Raw genomic sequence first — 22123 nt, 5'->3', positions numbered from 1 at the left:
AACAGCTGTGTCTCCCTAAAACCCTCTCCCAAGTCATCATTGCTCGAGAGTCGGCCTCCAGCCCCAGGTCTGAGACAAACCTCTTCCAACACCGTCTGCCACCACCTCAGAGCCCAGCACTCTTCACTACAGAAGCTGCCAGAGCCCAGAGGGCCCCATGGGCATCCAGCCAACCCTGCCACCTTCCCAAGAGGAACCTGGTTCTGGAGAGGAGGAACTGTCAGAGGGAAAGGCTGTGGTGCATGGTCACACTAGGGAACAAGGAGCAAGAGCTACAGGACACTGAGCATGAAGAGGCCCGCAGAGAGGCAGAGCCCATGAAGGGGGCCGGGGCCAAGGCTGCCACTGAGGCCCAGTGCTCTCCAAACAACCCCCCATCCCTCTGGAATAAGGAGCCGCTAATTTCGACTCTTCCGTACATGCCGCCTGCTGTGGCAGCCACCCAAAATGAAAAGCCCTGCAACCGTATGTCAGTGTCCTGGAAGGCAGCCTCTGGCTCCTGGTACCAAGGCATGTGAGGGCTTCCAGCAGTGCCAGCAGGACAGAATGGAGTGGAGGGCAGCTTTTACCCTCCCCAGTCCCCCAGGGGACAATATCCCAGAATGAGAGAAGCAAGGAGTTAGATTCAAAATGTTAAAGGGTAAACAGACAGCAGTAACCAGGCTTGGCCTGGGCCACGGGACCACATCATTACTGAGAAGTAGCCAGTCCTCTAGGCCCCAATACTAACACCTGACCCAGGAAACAGCTTCATGGGAGCCTCTGTTTTTGATGTGGGCTGGGAGACCCACAGCGACACAGGCTGGTAAGTCGCACTGGGCTAGGACTGTTTTCCAACCATGCCCTGTGCAGTGCTCCTTGGATTTATGGCTTCCAAAAACCCTGGGGTTTTCTGTAGACCTTGAACAGCTTAGCACTGAGATGCCTTAAAGAGGAAGAAACAGAGGGAAAGCAGACCTCTTCTAATGCAGTCTCAAGTCTTCATGATCGCCATCCATGTGGGAGGGACATGGCGTGCCCCAGTGGCACAGGGCACGGCAGGGCACAGGCCATCCTGGGCTTCCTCTGTTCCTCACAGCCCACGGTGACCCCTGTATCTCCCAAGCCCAAGGCAGCTCCTCCCTGGGTCACTAGGGGATGGGTTCCTCAGGTGCCCTTCTTTATCCCAAATGTGTCCAGTTGAGCTTAGGCAACAGGAGGAAGTCATGGGAACCACCATGGTCCACAGTGGCATGGCCATGCCCCCACATGCTGTCCCTCACACAGGCTGGGTGGACAGCAGCAGGGGGCCCAGTCCCAAAGTGGAAGTCCCAAACTCAGCCTCTCTCCCTGAGCTGTCCTCGTTACTTCAGGCCATAACAACAGTAACTCGTCAGAAAGCCCTTCACAGCCATTTCCACCGCAGTGAGACAGGAAAGCGGGAACCTTTATGTCTATTTTAAAATGAAGAAACTGAGCTCAGAATAGTTAGTGGTTCACACGAAGCTGCACGGCTAGTAAGTGGCAAAGCAGGACCAGGGCTCCCTTGGCTGCACCTGCATTAGAACCCTCTAGAAACACAGGGCTTTGTGACTTCAGAGGATCTTGGTAAGTTCTTGTGTTCTCACTACCCAGAACACAGGGAAGTTTGCCCCTGTCATGGCTTAAGAACACAACCTTTGAGATACTCTTCCTTTCAAGAGGCAGAGATAATACTCCTCTCCTTGAATGTGGGCTGGACTTGATAATTGGCTTCCAACAAAAAGAGCAATGCAGATGCAATGAGTGGGATTTGAAAGACGAGGTTACAAAAGCCACTGTGGTTTCCTGCCTGGCCCCTCCTAGATCGTTCTGCACTGAGCTACCTGCCATGTTGCAAGGATGCTCAAGCAGTCCAGGAGAGGCACCTATGGTAAGGACCTGAGGCCTGAGCCAAGAGCAGTGAGCGGCACCTTGCAGTGGGTCCTCCAGGATTTCTCAAGCCTTGGTGCACACAGCCTGACTGCAGCCTTCTGAAATGTCACACTGCTATCAAATTCTTAGCTAGGAACTGGAAGGCACTGTGTGCTGCTGTTAAGAAGTAGCCTCCTGCGCCCTTCAGCCAACCACGCAGCCCAAAGGGAGCCCACGGCCAGATGGCAGCTACAGGTTAGAGCCTTGGCCTGCGGCGAGCCCAGCAGGCTGCAAAGAGGCTGGCTGCTTACCTTTCCAGGTCCGGCAGGTAGAGCAGCAGGTGCACACTGTGGGAATGGGGTGGGGCACATCAGCGACATCCTCCTAGTCCTGGGTAAACATGCAGGCCCCAGGGCACTGTGGGAATCCCTGGGTGTTTGATACAGGACTCCCAGGGAAAGTGAGTCTCTTCAGAGACCTCAAGATGGGGTCTGGGTCATTTCAGATTCCACGTTTTTTCAGGTGCTATCTAGAAAATACCCTCCTGTGGCCTGCAAAGTTCAGGCCTTGAGTTTTGCAGCCTACGGGAGGGTAGGGCATAGAACAGAAGTTTCCTCTGGGAAATAGTTCCAGCACCTCACCTCCCAGAAGTCTCCTCTCCAGGTCCTCTGGTTCAGGTTTCCTCACAATGATCCCCTGAACAGAAAAATGCTTTGTGTCTCAGTGGTAGGCCAAAGCCCTAATTGGCTACTTCCTGCTTACGTTGTTGGTCCTGGCGCACAGCTGGGTAGGTAGCAGGTGTTCACTCAGTGCAGGCTGAGTGACTCCAGAACCACGGACAGCCGAGATCATTCTTTTAACTCTCTTCCTGGTGGCCAACGCTAGGTATTCAAAGTATGGTGTGTAGGCCACCCCCCATTTACTCTGCAGGCAGGGTGACACCACTTCCTGCCTGCCCTCACCCTTTGAGCCTGTGGGGGGACCCTCCTCCAGGCAGGAGGGTCCATGCAGGGACAATGCCTAGTCTGACTCTGGGTGCTGAATGTAACTCAAATGTCCAGACTCGACACGCTCCTCAGACCGCTCACAGGGGCCTCTGTGTGTCAGGTGTGTGTGCTGAGGTGGGCGGATGCAGAGTGGGCAGAAAACCTGGGTCCACCTGCTAGGAGCATACAGGCCAGTGTGACCACACAGGAGCACTTTGTGGGCCTGTTTTCCCCCTCCTTTGCTTGCTTCTTCTTTTCTTTGCTCAAGAGGCAGGGGGCTGGGTGAATCTTCCCTCTCAGCTCTCAGCAAATGGCCCCGCCCATTCTCAGGCACCCTGTCCCTTCTGATGTGCGTATGTGTGGCTTCTATCCTGACACACCACTCAAGTTCCCTTCCTCCTCAAGAGGCAGTGATTTTAAGATCTGAATGTGCACCTTTTTGTTTAGATGTGTTCTTGTAAACTCCTTGTTGTTATTGTGTATGACAGCTGCAGGTTTTTTATGTTATATAAAATCCCGTTGTGGTGTTGTACTTTTCCCAGGAGGCACCAAGCCCTCAGTATCCATCTTCTTGTCCATTTAATCTGTTGCTTCCTATGGCTGTGCTCAACTCCAGGGCTGCAGCCAGCACCTCTTACCTGTCCTCCCCTTTGCGGTCTTGAACTCATGACACCTATCCAGGGTTTGCAAATGATCTTCTTTGCTGTGGCATAATCCTAAGACATAGGCTAAATAGAGATTATTGGATCCTTGAACCAAAGGCAAAAGCTGAAGGGGACTGGGTCAGTCTCCTGTGCCAGAGTGGACTCCTCTGTGTAACCTCCTGGGGCACTGTCCTGAGAAAAGTTCCAAAGGGACCAATGTGGCATCTGTTTCACTGTATTGTACTTTCTGCATGTGTACAGGCCCAGTGTCACCTCACCAAGTCAGGCACCCAGCAGCTCCCTGCTCAATGCTTCCTCACCTGGCTACACTTGGCATCTGATGTCCTCACTGCAGCTTCCAGGGGAGGGCACAGCGGCCCTGGATGTTGGGGTTTCCTCTGACAGACTTCCTCCTTGCACCCAGACCCTCACTCAGGGCACTCTGCTGCACTCTGAGGCCTAGGTCACCTTTTACCAGTCTTTTGTTCTGAGATGGCTTTTATTTGGGGCCTCAGAGCTGCCCTGGATAATGTTTGAAGGGGAGGCTTGCTTGCCCTTCTAGGGCCTTCTCTACAGTGGCAAGATAGACGCTCAGAGGAAAAGCAACTGCAGGGCCACGAGGCCCCTTCCTGGACAAAGCAGGGTCCCTGTCTACAGCCTGACCGCTCAACTTTGGCTCGGGCCCTTCAAATGCCTGGGATCTCACTCTCTCACAACACAGCCCATTTTCTTCATGGACACTTTCAGTATCACAAAGTGCTTTCTTGGGTGTGACAAGACCAGTAATAGTAGCTACCATGTGTTGGTGCCAAGCACCACCCTAAACGCTTTTACTTAGCTTATTCCAATTGACTCCTACAGATGGTGGCCTCTTATATACAAATAAGGCACCTGCACTATAGAGAACATGAAGAGCTCACCAGCTCACAGGGCCAGGGAGCGGCTACTTTGTCCCTTGGTTCTCTCTCTGTCCTCTGGGCCACGCAGAATAGGGCCCTTCTTCCTTCCAAGTGACAGTTTTCATTTGAGACTCAGGAGACAATGAGCTGAACAAGAGTAGAGGTGACACCTGTTCGTAGGGCAGCGCCCAAAACTGGGAGGCCACATTCTGCTGCAGTCCACCTGGTGACAGTCCCCTTGCCTAAGCCCTAGTCTCTTCACTGGTACAGTCAGAAGGTTACACTGAGTGGCCCCTGAGGTCCCTCCCTTCCTGGACTTTAGGGATTCTATGCTGAGTTCCAGGGTGGGGAGGTTCCCTCAAGGGACAAGCCAGTCTTGCTGGGCATTGTGGTGCACACTTGTAATCCCAGCACTGGGGGGGCCTAGGCAAGAGGATCGTCATGAATTTGAGGCCAGCCTGGGCTACATAGTGAGTTCAAGGCCATCCTGGATTATAGTGAGACTCTCTCAAAAAGAAAAAAGAGACAAGCCCTCCCTCACCTCCATAGCCAAGTCTCTACCTTCCCAGCTCTACTGGCTTCTGGGCTTCAAACATCTCCCATTAAAATCTACATTTGTCAAACCTGAAGGAAGAGTAAAGGGTACATTCCTGAGGGAAGGAAAGGGACACTGGGGCGTGCTCAGCTATAGGTATGAGACACAGTTCTCAGGGAACCATGGGTTCCAGTCTCTCAACCCAAGATTCAGGTGGGGTCTTACAGACCTGGGGCTCAGGCCAGAGATGCCCCCTGCAGGCTGCACCTCAGAGCACAGCATCAGGGCCCAGGGGGCTGACTGAGGGCAGGGCAAAGAGCGGGCACACATCCACAGAATCCAAAGGAATGACCCAAGCCCCACCTCTCCCCCTGGGCAGCAGTCTAGCAGCATCCTCTACACCTCCACCATCAACGCTCCATGAGCAGCTGGAGTACTCAGCCTCTGAGGTCCAAGGTCCTTGTCACCTCTCCCAAGAAAGTCTGGGAACTGTGAGTCCTGGTTTCCCGCTCCTGATTCAAGTCCACAGCCTGACTTGCTGTGAGCCTTTAGGCTTCCTCTCAACAGTGTCATGCATCTAGGTTTCATTCCAGGCCTACTGGAATCTGGGGAAGGGCTCAGGATCCTGCACGTTGAACAAGGTTCCCAGATTGGCCCCACATGAGCAGCCTTGTGCCAGGCACTTGAAAATTGGAGGAGTTTGACATTGGACATAGAGGGGCAATGACCAGTGACCCTGGAACCCACAGAACTGAACCTCATAACTGGGATGGCCCTGGCTCTGTGGGGGTTGAGGTGTGTGTGGTCAGAGAAGAGAGGGAGACACAAGAGTGAGAGACAGGAAGGGAAATGGCCAGGCAGGAAAAAGGTCTGTTGGAGGTAGTCAAAACAGGAAAGGCCTCTGGAGTTGGAGCCAAAGAGGAGAACAAAGAAGGTCCCCACCATCCAGCTTCAGCTGTGCCTGCTGCCTCCAAGACCAGCCCAGGTATTGCTATTCCAGTGCCTTCCACTCTCCAGGAAGTTGGATGGAGGAGGCGGGACCCTCAGGTGCAGCATTGTTCCCAGGCCAACTTCCGGGTGTGGCCTGAGTGACACTCGGCCCCTCAGCCAGCCTGACATGGTTGACAGACATCTCTGGCAGTGGCAGGTCCATGGGCAAAGGCCAGACTGAGTGTCTCTCAATGACACCGAGGCTCCAGGGGCAGGCGGGGTGGAGGGGGAGTGAAGAGACACCTACCTGAGCTGCCAGCGCTCTCAGAAGCACTCCTGGACATCTTAGGCTGGCCGTGTTTGCTGCTGGCCCGCCCAGCCCCTGGCGGGGGAGGCCCCGCAGGAGCAGGGGCACCGTCTCCCCTGATGGTGGTGAGGTCCTGCATACTGAAGCTCCGGAGTCTCTCCGATAAGGCACCCTGTCCCTGGACACAACAAAGGAAGGCACACATGAGAGGCTGGCACAGGTTCACGCGCAGCGGTGGGGGGCAGAGGGGACGAAGATTGAGGAACCCTTGTTCTGAGGGTCGGTGAGGTGGAAGTCAAGACCGGATGTCCCTGGCGGACACGACAAGGAGATCCAGGATCCCTGCTCCCCAGGGAGCTCAGCCATTGCTGCTCTGGCTTGAGCCTTCTCCCTCAGACACCCAATGACGAGCGGGCGCCCCAAGCCAGCCAGGGCCAGGGCATCACAGCTGCCCAGCTTACTCTCTAGGGGATGTTGGCCGCTTCTCTGCCTTTAGTCAAACAAAAACCCATATATGGCTTCATTTTCCTCAGTTCTCAGTACATAAGAATCTGGTCAGAAAATCAAACACTCTGTGCTCAGTCCTAACTCTTTTCAAAGGATATAAAATGTAGTGCTTTGTAATATATGGCCGTCCTTTCTTCTATCTGTACAGCTGTTCCTGTTTATAAGACACATTTATGTTGGTACATTTGGGTTTCATAAAATACCCAAAAGGTAATAAATCAGGAAAGGAAAAATGATAATTTAAAAAAAAAATCCCTGCTGCTGATCTAACCATGTCATGTTCTCGGGAAGCCACAGAATTCATCTCGGGAGAGGACAGCACTTTTGTGGAGAAAAGCAAGGTAAATGCACTACACTCATGAAAGCGATGCTCTCGGCTGCCTGGACACTCAGCTGCTCGGGAGGTTGTGGAGGTGACCTGTCAGACAGCACAGGATTGCAGCGAAGGCCTGGGAGGCAGCGAGGCTCTGAGTGCGCCTCGGGTGGGAGAGAGACTCAGGTCTGGGGAAAGAAATCCTAAGTGTGGAACTGAGGGTGGCAGCAGGCTGGGGTCACTGAGCAAGAAGTGACAGGCGGGTAACCACCACACAAATTCGTGGACTCTGGCAGGGTCAATATGGGGTGGGGACGCAGCCTGTTCTTGGGGACTGAGGGCAGCTGTGGGGTCCACAGACACATGGGACAGCAGGAGTGGGAGAGGTATTTTGTTTGGATAATGAAAGAATGGCCCTAGGGGGCCACTGTACCTTATTGTCCCTAAGTCCCACTCTAATCAGGGGGACTTAGGGACAATAAGGCACAGTGACATAGCAGAACTGACCAATCAGCACAGAGGCAATCAGAACAGTACAAGCGGACCCAGGATGGGGTTCTGATGAAACAAGGAAGGACCCAAAGGACTTTGAAGACTTCATAGAAGGGAAGCAGGCTTGGGAGGTGCTTTTCATTTTTAATAATAATAATAATAATAGTGAAACTAGGCATGGTGGTGCATGTCTGTAATCCTAGCACTCGGGAGGCTGAGGCAGGAAGATTGTTTTGAACTCGAGACCAGCCTGGGCTACAAAGTGCACTCCAGGCTAGCCTGAACTGCATAGTGAGACCCTATCTCAAAAAGACAAAATAACAATAATAACAATAGTGAAAGTGAAGCAGCGGACCAACAAAGTATAGCAATTCACAAAAGTGAAAGCTCCAAACAGAAAAACAGTGATGCAAAAGGAGTTGGTGGGAAGGAACAAAGAAAAGGGGCTCGAAAAGGATTAGGCAGAAAGGGCAGAACGAAGCAAGGGTACATTTCGATATGAAACAGGCAAGTTCCCAACCTTCTGAAGCTATAAACCATGCCTCCAGGAAGCTAACAACAATAAGAAGAGAAAACTATTTGAATAACCATGAATATACTTAGAATTATAAACCCAGACAAAAGAGTGTTGTGAGGACATTAAATGAAAAAAGACAAAACAAACAAACAAAAAACCCTCTCATTGCCTCAGATTTCTGCTCTAGACTGATGGGGAGCAACAGTCCCAAGCCTCGCATCTAGGAAGCAACACCTGGGGGCTCCTGGCCAAGAAAATGAGGGCTGGATTGGCCACCTGCTATCTCCCTTGCAAATCCAGAAGCCAGAGATCCAGGGTTATTTTACTCAGCAACATTTTAAATGACATCTAGAATTTAGTTATTGTGGTGCTAGGCACTGAACCCTGGTGGATACTACCCGTGAGCTACACACCCAGGCTGACGTCTAGAATTTGGAAGAACAAACGATGAGGCTGAAAAGTGTGAGAAAGCAAGTCTGGTGATTACAATTGAGGAGCCGAATGTGAGGTTAACAATCAGGCAAACTAGTCACTGGCATACTCTTCGTTCGCCTTCCCACTTACCCATTAATCTGCTCAACAATGATTTATCAGGTACTTGCTGTGGGCAACACACAGAGTAGGGAGGGGACCGCAAAAACATCGCTCAATTTCTGACAAAATATAAAAAGACAACAGGACAAAGGACAAAACAGAGGTGCCACCCCGGAAGCTATAGAACATAAGGATAAGAACTGTGGCTCTCAAGTCGGGCCTGGATCCGCACTCCAGATCATTTGTATTCAGAAGGACCAGGAGGCTTTCATGACCCCAAGGCCAGATGCATGGTCAGGGCCTAGCCCCACCGGTGTAGCTTACCAGTCCTTGCCAGGCCCCTGAGGAAGCTGCAGGGGCATCGTGTACACCCGCGTTAGCCAAGGGCTGCGTTTCACTCGCCGAAGCCGGCCAGCCCAGCTCCAATATCACAAGCATCAGGAAGGCTGGGAGTGGCAGGGGTTAGGAAAGAGGAGACAATAATAGCTCGGTTCCCATCTAGGCCTGTGTCAGAGTCAATCACAGTGGCATGGGAATAAGAGCCTTGCAAACAAATTAGCTCTTTGCTGTCAAAATAATCGGAGATGTTTAAAAGCAATATGTCTCTCTCATTTGTAAACCTCTCAGCCATGTTCAGCCTCTACTCGAAAGCTTACTGTCTTTTAGTTCCCACAAACCTCAATCTACCCTGACACTTCAGCTCTGCTCGGGAGAACCTTGGTTTTCTTATTCTGGATCACTATCTTCTGGAACAACCAAAAGTTATCCCTACTTTGGGAAAATAAATATGGATTAGACTCCCTAAATTTGGAAAGATTTCATACTCTCTGTTCAAATTAATAAGCCACGCTATAGTATTCAAAGCACTGAGAAGTCCTGGTTATTTAATTCAGTGTATCCCAAATGTATTTGACCACAATGAGATACGCTCAGATGACCATCCAAAGTCATCCCCAGTTCTATTTTTGAAGTGATGAGGGGAAAAAAAAAATAAAACTAGATTTCCCAACCTTCCTTGCAGCCACAGAAGGCCTTAGTTGCAATTCTGGCTAAAGGGACGTATGAGGAAATCTGTTGAGAGACTTCTGGAAAAGTTACTTTCTTGATGTATAGGAGGAGAAAGACCTGACCTCACTCTCTGCTTCCTGTGTGGTTCGGAGGCCTTGAGCTGACCACTGGTGAGCAAGAGGACAAGAGCCTTGGTGTCACCAGGTTGCTGGAATAATGACGCCTCCCACCTAGCCTGAGACTTCTTGTAAGTGATGTTGGCCAGGTCCCAGACACATTTTTTTTTTTTTTACCTCCACAACTGGGGTGATCCTACAACTGTTGCCACCTCTACACACACACTGTCATCCCTGTCCACACATGAATGCACTTGGCTGTCATTCCCCACATCATGGCTGGGCAATGGATTCCCCTGATTGCATAGGGCAAGCACTTAAAGAACCACCGGAGAAGGATGATGAGTCCTGCTTAACTAACACACATTCCATAGAACCTTCTGGTACAACCAAGAAAGTGGCAGCCTCAGAACTGACAGGATGGGTTTCAGCAGCTTAAACGAAAGTTTAATAGAAATAGCTCCCCATCATCAAAGCATGAAAAGAAACAAGATAATGAAACAGCATGGTCGTAAGTGGTTAAGCTGAACTGAAAAGTGATTCAGAAGACCACCCTTTGGTGAACAATGAAATTAGGAGGACTTTAAGCCATTTATCGTGCTTTTATGCCTCATATGTGTGTACTAAAGTGACACACACATAAAACTATTAAGTTTTTTCAATGAGAAGAAGTAAACACTGTGACCTATTTTCATGGCCAACATCTTTTTTCTTAGTGGTACTTAACAGAATGATATGATCCCAGTATTCTGGCAGGCTGAGGCAGGAGAATCATAAGTCTTAGCCCAGCCTGGAAAACTTACAAAGACCCTTGTCTCAAAAAATTTTAAAAAGGGCTGGGGAGATGCAGTTCAATGCAGAGACCTTGGGTTCAATCCCCAGCATCAGTTTACAGACAATTATTTCTTAGAAACCTCAGCATTTAGACTCAATTAAATATGATTGCACAGCTCCGAGTAGCTTTCTCTAACCATCCCAACTCCCTTAAGTATACTCTCAGTGCGGCCTGTGCATCTTTATTGAGCTCCATAGTTATATGTAGCTGTTGGCACTGTCTGTTGTTCGCAAATTGTTTCCTTACTGTCACTGCCTGGGATCTACCATTCCACTAGAGGCTCAAAGAGTTGAATAGGTGAACCCATCACCAACCACCTCAGCTGCCTGAGAACAGTGGCAAGAGGTCTTCACCCCACCCCATCCCCGGATGCCTCACCAGAGGAGACCCAGACCTGAGGGAGCTTCCCACTGAATGGGGTCTTGGGACGTGTCCAATAGGAATACATAAGAAGTGTCAGAGGGGTACAGGGAACTGAGGGCAGAAGGTACACACGTGCAAGGCAAGGTATCCTAGGGAAGACAGACTGCCCTTGAGCTGGCCTTGGAATGTCTGGTGGGTGAAGTTGGAGACCAGGTGAAAAGGGAAGTGAATTTCTTAGTATTTGTCTCATTCTGCTCCAGAGCGCGTTTCTGCAACTTAGGGAGCCGTGGAGCTGGGGTACAATCATACTGTGCTAGGATCTGTTCCCAGGGCCTGCCTTCTGGGAGTGTCCTGGAAGGCAGGAGCAGAGGTAAGCCTTATTCTTCACTATACACCCTCTCTTGTCCTTTCAGAACTCTGCACCAGGACCACATATTACCTTTAAGAAATCAAGGCAATATAATTAATCAGTAATACTACAACATTTTGAAAGTCACCTCGAAGATTCCATTGGGTGAATACAGGGGTTGCATGATGCTGACAAAGGCCAAGTAGACCAAAAAATGACACTGGGACTATTTTCAAAAAATTCAAACAGAGGGCTGGAGAGATGGCTCAGTGGTCTAAAGCACCTACTTGAAACAAGCTTGGCAAAGCACAAGGACCGCGGTTCAATCCTCCAGCACCACATGCCAGCCAGCCCCGCCCCCTGGTGGGCTGAGCTGGCCACACACACACACACAATAAATAAATGTAATAAATAAATAAAATAAATATTAAAAAAAATTCAAACAGAATAGAGAGCGAAGACATGGAACTTCTGGAAATAGAAATCAATGAAGCCCTCTTCCCAGAGGGACCCACCAAGTCACAGAAAGGGTCAGCAGGGCATGAAGCTTAGCTCACTCTGCACACTGTCTAATGCCTGCTGCTGATGACAACGAGAGTAAAGGCAGGAGGTTTTAGTAAGTGAGGCCACTGATAACAAAGCCACCAGCATCACCGCTGTCCCCCGGTGATCTATAGAGTTAGTAGACCGGTCTCAGCCCCTCCACGTCCCAAGCTCACTGGCAGCTACCTCTACGGCCACACATGCTCCACACCAAGGCCAGGCAGGCTCCTTATCATCATGCTGAATAGGACGGGGGCCGTGCTTGCAGCATGGAATTGGGTTAAGAAACAAAGCTAAGAGAAAGGTAAGAGTTTCTACCATGACAGCACTGACAACCAAATTCAACTCATTCTCCAGGCATTAAAGAAAGGAACAAATCCAACTGAGTTAATCACATGTTAGATGCCATCAAATGAGCAGGCCAGGAGGTTCTGGAAGGCTGAGGGGGTGGGAACCACCCCCCACGCTCACACACAGGTGCCAAGCGGGAGACACCTGCCTCTGATCCACACCCAGGGCTGGGGGGCGGAGGAGGCTGCCTGGCCTCTCCACCAGACTGGATCAGTTTGGAGTTAGTCACGCCTCTCAACGGGGTTACCTGCCCTTCTCTGAGGTCCAAAGAGGAGGCAAAATGAAAGAGTCGAGCCACCTGATAAAGGGAGAAGGGGACAAAAGAGAACAAATTGTGGACACTGAGCCAGTAACATGGGGACAAATGAGTCATGTCACCCTCACATCTTGCCTTTACTCCCTAACTCACACATTTATTTATTCACTCAACAAACCCAAGGAAATGCTCACAGAGTTCTGCATGACATCCTGCAGGAGAACAGAGACGAGTGTAGCCTGGTTGCTGATTTGGTCAAGCTCACAGTCTGGCTGGGTCACCAAAACGAAAATGTATATAAGGCAACAAGTGACAAAGATGACACAGTGCACAACAGTTCCAGTGCGGAGACAGCACTGTTGGCTGAATAGGCAGAGGAGGCCTTGCAGGAGCAAGGGGCAGCTCATGGCGGGCAGTGAGGGACACAGGCCATGGTGTAAGAGTGGGAAATTTTAGGTATGCTTGGGAAAGTGCCACTTTGGTGGAAAAACTAGGGGTCGTTGACAAAAACCAAAACCAAACAAATAAACAACAGTTCGTCACAGTTTTTGAGTAATGAGTAATATGAAAAGAACAGGACGTTAGGAGAAGATTCTAGATGCATTTTGTGGCACACACTGAGAACTGGGTAGTCTTCTCGGTTAGCAGCAGAGAGCACACCTCTCTCCCTGAGGCGCCTTCCCTGGAAGACAGGGCAACACCAGCACTAAGTGGTGGGGGACGCTGGCCTGATGTGTCTGGGCTGGAGCAGGCTGGTGAGGCACCCCAGAGGCTGCTGCGGCGGCGCCGTGAGGTGAGGTGGCTGTGCTGAACGGTGAAGCACTCAGAGGTCAGATCTGGGCCCCAGGCCGGCCTGGTCATCTGAGTCAGGTGTCAGCCCAGAGAAGGGGTTTTAGGGTGACTAGGACATGTCCTCCATTCACAGCAGCTGCAGAGGTCAGGACAGCGTCTCTGCTGGAAGCTCGGCTGCGCAGCATTTGCTCCTGCAGAGCAAAGGCCCAAGAAGAGGGTCATGTGGTACAGAGCCTTCTTCCTGGGGGAAGCGGGGTGCACGAGAGACCCTGCTGCAAAGGGACAATGAGAAAGCAGGAAAAAAACTAGGGCTGGAAGAGCACAAGACAAGTCTGTGAAGAGTGGGGCCACGGTCATACTCACAGGCACGGGCACCTCCATGTTATCTCATGTGATAAAGCTTCAAAGAAACTGTATTTTTTCTGTGTTCTGATAAAACTTTATTTATAAAACAGTTCATGGGCCAGAGGTAGCCCACAGGATCATATAGCAACTGTAATTTATGGTACTTGTGGTATCCGCCTTGCTTCAACTCTCGGTGGCATTAGCTAGCAGTCTCTTGCATGTATGAATTAATGGCTCTTCTGTACTCCCAGAGGTGTTTGCTCCAAAGTGGTCAAACAAGCAGGGGACAGCTGTACAGGACCCTGGGCTGTGGCCAACTCTAAAACGCTCAGTGGCAGACAGCTGTCTCTCTGGGGCTCTGCATGATCTTTGAAGCCTGGATGTATAACTGAAGTAAAGAATGGACAGGAAGGTTCTGCCAGTGTGTGTTGGGGGGCTGCGGGGTGCTTGGAGTGATGCAAGGAGCATTGGATGGGAACCCAAGAGCCTCACTCTGAAGTCAGCTTGCAAGGGACAGCTGTGTGACCCGGGGCAAGCTACTCAACAGCTGGGCTCAGCTTCCTGCACACAGTGAGGGTCCAGCCCCCCTAGGACCTTCCTTCTCTCCTGGAGGTGGGAGCAGGCACTCACTTCTTTAACCCTGAGAACCCCACACTGCAGGACTGCAGAGGAGGAAGAACTGTGGGGAAAATCAGCAACGAGGAACTGGGAGCCCGGGGTGAGGAGTGGCTCGCCCAGCCAGTCAGGGCCCACGTGAGGGGGACGAGACAAGAGCAGGAAACAGCCTCCTTTCCTGAAGAGAGAGAGCGCTGGTAAAGCCTCGCAGCGCCAGCACCTCACTTGTTTTATTTCTGTTCAACAGTGAAAAGAGCATAATCACCTTTAGAGAGCAAATCAAAGTAGGACTAGAATAAGTGACTTTTATGCAATATTTATTGTGAGCTGTTTTGTGTGTGTGTGTGTGTGTGTGTGTATGTATATGTGTGTGCACGTGCATGTGCATATGTGTACTGAGGATTGAACCTAGGGCCTTGTGCATGGTAGGCAAGTGTTCTACCACTGAGCTAAATCCCTCAGCCCTTTATTATTATTATTATTATTATTATTCGGGGGGGCAGGGTCTCACTAAATTGTCCAGTCTGGCCTTGAACTTGCAATCCTCCTGCCTCAGTCTCCACAGCAGCTGGGATTACAGGCCTGTACTACCACACCTGGCTTCAGTAAATTCTTTATGTGCATCACTTGAGAACTACTGTGTGGCAGGCACAGCTGCCATCTCTGTGTTGTAGTGAGAGCTGAGGAGCCACGGAAAGAAGCAGGGCTAGGACTGCGCAGCACGTCTGCCCATCTCCAAAGGCCGCGCTTAGCACAGGCTTGACGCTAAGTGTTTCTCTACCAGCACAGCAATTACAGATGCGACCTCCAGGCCTTTAACACTCATTGAGCACATACCGGGGACACATACGACATAAATATAAACAGCAACAGCAGAATGCCATCGGAAGGCCAAGGAGTGAGGAGCCAGGTCCATCTGGGATCAGAGAAGGCTTCAGGGAGGAGGCAGCAATCGACCTCGAGAGTGGGCAGGATTCCAAGGAGGTCAAAGCAGAGCCCAGTGAAAGATAAACAAGAGCCAAGGCAGAAGCAGGAAAGAGACATTTCCATACACGATACTCAGAATTGCTATTTCCATAGCAGTAAGAAAGTGGTACTGCAGGCACAGTGCCTGGAGAGCTGGAAAGGGAGGGAGAGACGAGACTGGAAAGCTGGGATTGGGAAGGGAGAAGAGTGGGTAATGCTTGCACAGCTACTGGAAGAGTCTAAGCTAGAAGGGATGTTGGGGGTGAAGAAGGCCTGGGAGGAGGAACGAGATGTGACATAGTCAGGGCTTGAGTAAGAGTGGAAAATGTGGAGACTGGGAGAACGCAGAGTCATGGCCTGAGCACCTGAAAGGATGGAGGTCTTCTCAGTATCAGAAGGTGTGACAGCTAGCCACGGTGGCACCAGCCTAGGAGGGGAGGGGAGGGGAGGGGAAGGGAAGGGAGAGAATTGTACAAGAGGGGCAGATTGGGAATTAGGGGAGTGTTGAGTGAAGATACCAAGACGACAGAGGAAGACATGTTTTGCAGAGAAGCAGGAATGAGGGGCATGAGCCCCCGGCAGAGCCCAGATGATGGAATCAGGCATATGAGGAGACACGTGAGAAAAGGGTGAGATGGAGCTGGAAGGGAGAGCAGCACGAGGTGGAGTCCAGGGAATCCACCCACCACGACGGGCAAGGAGAGGAGGAAAGGAGCGAGCACGAGAGATGTCAGAAGCAAGAAGCTGCTGTGGCCCCACAACCAGGAAAGCTTCTGCCGCCCCTGTGTGGTCCTCAGAACTTTCTTCAGATCTTCTTGGTCCCACCAAGCTCCTCCCTGAGGTCGGGAGCTAACTCAGGCTCACTCATCTCCACAGCTGAGCACGGGGCAGAGTGGGTGAGGAGCCCCAGACCAGCGACTCCATGTGTATCCTGGTCTCCCGGGAACTCCAGCTGCTGTGACGTTGGGTTTTCTGTCTGAATCCATCTAATCCCGCCCAGTGTATGGAGGCAGCACTCTACGCGGACCCCAGGCAGACCCAATCAAGAATGGCACAGAATGATGAAGGTGAGTGTGGGAAACCACGCTGGTGAAAAGTCTTCCTCAGTTCTGCTTAGACATATTTTGAAAAGCGAAGCCAGGATATGAGCAGTTGCTTGGGAGACCAGAGCGCAACTTTACTTCCCCACCTTTTCAGCGGGTTGTCCATCACCCTTGCATCATCTTGCTATTTAAAACTGTTTGCTGTGATGAATTCTAATGGTTAGAATTAGATCTCACAGTCTCACTGGAACAGAAGTAAAAATGGCTGACTGGACTTACCTAACGGGTGGCCAGGAAGGGTCCCCTGAGGGCAGAGGGACAAGCACTGGCTTCTGGAGTCCTTAGCCCCATAGATTCAGGAAACATAGGGAGTAAAGCCAGAGAAGGGAGACACTCATCTCCTCTCTGTCCTCAGAAATGGAAATAATTCTCAAACATCTTAATCAGGGAGGTATTATTGTAATCACCATTTGGTGGTGCTGGGGATTAAACCTGGAGCCCCACACATGCTAGGCAAGTGCTGTGCCCCTGAGCGACCTCCTCATCCTTCCATCACAGGAGGCTCTATAAGTAAAAACCAAAACAAAACAACAATATTTATCTTACTGACAATAAATTATAAACAGGTAGGGTTTTGCTAGAAAGACAACAAAGACAAGGCAATGCCTCCAGTCAGGCTAGATCTGCAAAGTTAGTGTCAGATTGGAGACTGTTTTCCTTCTGATTGGAGTCACTGGCCAGGAAACAGGGAGCATGGAGGAGCAGAGACAGCCCAGTGACCAGGAACCCTAGATAGAAGGCACGTCACTTCCGGGGGGCAGGAAGAGAGACCTTGAGAACTTGCAAAGGTGGGATAGAGGTAAACCGCCCTGGGGAGAAATTTCTGGTGCCTAATATTTTTGCTTTAGTTTTTCCAGTTCTAAAATAAAATAGTAATAGTAATAAGAATTTATCATTTCGAGATAGCTCAGCACACTCAGCGCCTGCTTTGGCAAGCACAGGGACCAGGGTTCGATCTCCAGTCCTGCATGCTGTACCGGCCCTACTACCAGGGCATGCTGAGCCCATGACCGAGTCCAAGTGTGGTTGCACATGCCTATAATCTCAGCACTGGGGAGGCTGAAAATAGGAGGATCACTACAAGTCCAAGCTGTGTAGTGAGACCCTACACCAAATACATAAAAAATGAAAGAAAAAAAAAAGAACTTATATATTTGACCATATTAGGGAGTGGGAACACATACTTCTAATCTTAGCTACCCAAAAGCCTGGGACAGGAGGATCGCAAGTTTGAGGCCAGTCTGGGCTATTTAACCAGAACCTGTAAAATTTTTAAAGGGCTGAGGATGTATCACTTATTAGCACATATAAGTGCTCCCACTTATTAGGGAAGGAGGCTCAGGAATCAATAGCATTTTTAAAAGATTATTAGTGCGGTCCTTCCATTTAAGCTCTGTACTATCTCCCTGAGCATCATCAAAGGATGGAAAAGCAAGCAGAAGAGTGAGGGAGGAATGACTCCTTGATTACGACAGCTTCTAGAAGAATCTACAGCTCCACTATCAGACAAACAAGTGCCACATAATATTTTCCTCAACAACGGACGCCCATACAATAGTATAGACCATCCAGCCTCGGCATGCTGAAGGTGGTACCACGTGGGCTGTGCACAGCCACTCGGATGCTCCCACAGGGACACACGCCCCTAAGGACACTTTTCTCAGAACGTGTCTCCCCTTGCCAAGGGAGGCGTGAGTGTGCTTTTCAGTCAGCATTTAGTTTCAGGGCAATGCACACATAAACCACTGCCTTTCCTACTTTCAAGACTTGGCTTCGAAGGAGCTAAATCTGCATTCCAGGAAAGGTACTGAAACTAATGGCTTAAGCCCTAACAATCTGTGTTAGCTGTGGATGGGGCCTCAGGCAGTGATCTGTACAGAACTGGCCATTTAAAAATCACCTGGGAAACTTGTTAAAAAATAAAGATCCATGGGCTTGCTGCCTGAGATTCTGATTTAGCACATTGGAGAATCTATTAAAAATCGAAAAACAAAGCCTCTCAGGTGGTTTGGGCTCAAAAGTCAGATTTGGACCCACTGGCCAGTCATCATCCTCTGACCCTGCCTGATGCAATCATCTGTTGCTATGGAAACCACTGATGCACACACCATCAGCCTGGCTAAATAGTTTGGATTTCACTAAGTTTTTTTTTTTTTTTTTTTTTTAATAGTACAAATCTATTTCAAAAGTAAATGGCATTAGTTTTAGAAAGGATTTTTTTGGCCTTTAGATATTTAGAGGAGAAAAGAAAGCTCCTACAAAGCAGAAAATTTTCTCATCTGAAACCAAATACAACAGAAAGCAGATGGCCCTTGCTACTTTAGCCCAAATGGAAGAACTAATGAGCTGTTATTTCCTGAGGTGAGTTTCAGACTGTCTGAAGCTTCCTCTGGGTTTTGGCTGTTTTAAGGTGCCTGGCTGGTGAAGCCTTAGCCCCATGGGCTTTCCCAGGAGTGGAGGGGAGCCCGCAGTGACAGGCCAGGATGACACCAAGGCTCTGGAGGCTCCAACTTGAGGCTGTCCTGGGAAAGGACCATCCTGCCCAAGTGACAGGGAGAATGAACTTCTGCACACATGCATGCTGACCGGCGAGGTGACCCATACTGCACCCAGATAATCACACCATGTTTAAAGTCTCTGACACAACTGAGGAATTCATCTTCCTTTGGGGCTCAGAGGCAGCGAAGATAGAGTAGAAAGAGGGACACAGAGCTGCCAAGAATCACTTCCAGGTCAGCCAGGCCTTAGAGGGCTTCCTACTGTGACATCCCAGGGAGACTTTGACAAGGAACTCTGCACACCTCAAAGCACAGGAAACACACCAGTGTGTTGACTTTCAGACAAGACAGAGGCCAAATGCTTTATGTAGTTTTATGTTGTACAGGTGGCCCTACTTAGAATGTAATGATTTTTTCTTTCCACTTAAAAAAAATCATACAATGGTTGCATGGGAAATAGAAGATTCTTGGGGTTCACTGCTCTTTGTAAATGCTGACAGACCTTCTCAGGAAACCACAGTGGAATCTCCCTCCCAGATACACTCTGGGATCTGGCACTTGGCCAACAGCTCTTACACCAAGGTGGACAGGGACCTGCAGATCCCAGCTGTATCGAGCCGTGGACACTTCCCTATGGTTCTCTGTGGCAGAGGGGGCTGGAACAGAATAATTCCCTTGTTTCTTCTCCCCTCTCTCCCTGTCTCTGCCTGCAGCACTTCCTGACTTCCAGCAGAAGTGCTGTGGAGAGAACCACGCAGCCCTGTGTGAGGAGTCCTTCTAGAAATGCTCCCGGCATGCATCTCTCTGACTTAGAGCACAGGAACACAGCTTGGTCCCCTGTCCCAGCTGGCTTTCAGCACCCTCCATCCCACATCCACTCAAAGCCCATGGGGCACCCAGATCTACATCAATCGTCATCTTCCAAGTCCTTCCACAGCTCTACCACTGTTGTCCCCAAGCCCTGGCATTGCCACCCAGGACTTACCACTTTGCCACTAGGCCTGACCCTCCAATTATTGTGTCCACCCAGTATAACTGCCTTCTTCTACTCTCAGCTGACTGCAGCCCATCACCCTACTTCTGGGTTCCTGGGTGGGGGGAGTCACAAGGGACACTAGTGCAGTATGCTGTGAATTTATTCTAGAGGAAATGTTTGACCAGTTTAATTGTTCAAGCCTGTGGATATAAATAGAAACTGACAATGGCAAAGACAGAATGGTGTGAGAAGAAGCTAAGGACAAACTCAGAGGACTTCTGAAAAGGGCTAGATAGAGAAAAGAAGGAACTACTGACATGATAGCCCAAAGACCAACAAGTTTATTTCAAACTTCCACTACCCTTACCTAGAGCTTTGCGTATCCTTCTTCATGTTGGAACTGCTTTACTCACTCTGCGGCCCTGGGTCCCTTCCTGTGTGTGTCTACCCACTCACTCAGGTGACCTTTCTACTCATTCATTTTGAGTTTAGGTGACTCTCCCAATGCACTATGGGAAACTTGAGAGAGATGCCCTCTTCTCCCTCCACTTCCTTCTGTACCTCTTAGGTCTCTGCTCCAGGTAGCTTACAGGTTTTTAGCCTGGGACCCATAAGGCAGCTGCAGGGGCTGTGGGACCCTCTTGGCACACATACTTTTTTAAAAAAAATATTTATTTATTTATTTGGTACAGGATTTCTCTATGCAGCTCAGACTTGTAGTGGTCCTCCTGTCTCAGCCTCCCCAGTGCTGGGATTACAGGCATGCACAACTACACCAAGGGTTATGGGTCCAGCACAGCATGTGGTACCTGGGACTGAACGTGGGTCCTTGCGCTTGCCAGGCAGACACTTAGACTGCTGAGCTATCTCCCCAGCCCTTTGGTGCACATAGTGTGTGTGTGTGTGTGTGTGTGTGTGTGTGTGTGACAGAGAGAGACAGAAGGGAATGAATATGAATGTTCTGGGGCAAGATTCATCATTTTTTCCATAAGGTTTTCAAAGAGACCCCCAAAGATAAGGAGCCACTGAGTGGCCCCTAGACTGACCCCTAGACTGACCCCTGTGAGTTGCTGAGGTGACATGCAGGGTGCGCTGGAGGGAGGGAGACACCCACACAGCTGTGGAAGTCAGGGCCCGGCCGCCTACCTTGGAAGCAGCCATCACAGCCGCTGTGGCCGCCACGTTCAAGCCCCGCTTCCCGAAGTGCACAAGGGCATCATAACTCCGGTCTTTTGCTTGGACCAGGCAATCATCGATTTCCTGTCAAAAGAACAGCACAGGCACACTGAGTTGGCAGGTTCTGTGTTCTCTTTCCCTTCTCCCGAGTGCTGTCCTTGGCAGCTGGCCTAATCACTGATTCCCACTGAAAAGTCACAGACATGTGGAGTATGTGTGTAGACAGGTGGGTGGAGAAAAGCAGAAGAGATATGAGGGGAAATGGCAAAGGGACTTTTGAAAAAGCAGCAAGTGAAAGACCCAGCAGCAAGGCCTGGCAGTATTTCTACGAGCCTCTAACTCCCAAAGAAGAGGGATAATCCTGTCACTGCACACAGGATTACACAATTGCTCTGTAAGACACTGACAGAACTTAGGGCTGAGAGAAATGCCAAGAATCGAGCTTCTAGCCTCAGGCCTGTCATAAACTGGCTGTCACACCTTGGCACTCTTGGCCACTTTACAGTTTTGTCTTCCAGATCATGAGGATAATGATGATCCAAGTTGTAGCATATGGTGAGGATTAGCTGAGGTAAGTCCAGGAAAGCACCTCACACAATGGGCAGTTTCAGTCAGTGACAACCATTGCCACCTTCCTGGTCCTCTAGGCCTGAGGCTCTTGGAGTTCTAAAGTTCAGTTATTCTATAACTATTTAATTCTATAATCAAATATTAGTCCACATATATATCAGTGGTAGAGGGTAGAATGCAGAAAGAATTGGCCATTAGTTTTGTTGACAAAGGAGATCATTCAACAGATACTGAAATAAAATTAGAAATCACCCAGAATCATACAACAAGGTAAAGATGAGGAAGAAACACAAGATTGAGGTTGACCTCCAGGCTAAAACCAAGCACAATATTGGCCTAATTCAACTGGGATCAAATCTGGTTTATTCTATTTGTTTGGGGTTGTTTTGTTGTCCTCATCCTTTTGAGATAGTGGCTGTACTTCACAGCTACACGTAGCTCATTTTAGAGTCTAGGGAGAAAAAAGCATGTGGCCTCTGTCTTGTCTGAAGGTCAGCACACTGGTGCGTTTCCTGTGCTTTGAGGTGTGCAGAGTTCCCTGTCAAGGTCTCCCTGGGAAGTCACAGTAGGAAGCCCTCTAAGGCCTGGCTGACCCGGAAGTGATTCTTGGCAGCTCTCAAGAAGGATCGTGTCCACCTCCATAGAAGTTACAGTGATGGCTTCATGGGGGTCCAGCACAGGGGACAAGGGAGGGAAGAAGAGCAAGATGTGACAACCAGGTCAAG

The 22123-nt window shown here is 50.0% G+C and overlaps 1 protein-coding gene across 4 annotated transcripts in view; it reads right to left on the bottom strand.

Moving 5' to 3' along the window:
* Reep1 (receptor accessory protein 1) overlaps window positions 1-22123 on the bottom strand; it is a 108068-nt gene that overhangs the window by 8847 nt on the left and 77098 nt on the right. The window contains exons 5-8 of one of the 4 annotated variants that reach the window (XM_023702930.1): window positions 20799-20912; window positions 12349-12399; window positions 6174-6351; window positions 2184-2219 (exon numbers count right to left, since the gene is read on the bottom strand). In XM_023702930.1, coding sequence (XP_023558698.1) covers window positions 2184-2219; window positions 6174-6351; window positions 12349-12399; window positions 20799-20912 — 379 coding nt within the window. The remainder of the gene's footprint in view (window positions 1-2183; window positions 2220-6173; window positions 6352-12348; window positions 12400-20798; window positions 20913-22123) is intronic. The other 3 variants (XM_023702931.1, XM_023702932.1, XM_023702933.1) reach the window with 3 other exon arrangements.

Source organism: Octodon degus, unplaced genomic scaffold, assembly GCF_000260255.1.
Source record: "Octodon degus isolate 3935 unplaced genomic scaffold, OctDeg1.0 scaffold00162, whole genome shotgun sequence".
Lineage (NCBI taxonomy): Eukaryota > Metazoa > Chordata > Mammalia > Rodentia > Octodontidae > Octodon > Octodon degus.
The sequence above is the reverse complement of the archived record's forward strand: the minus strand, read 5'-3'. Positions and strand labels throughout refer to the sequence as shown.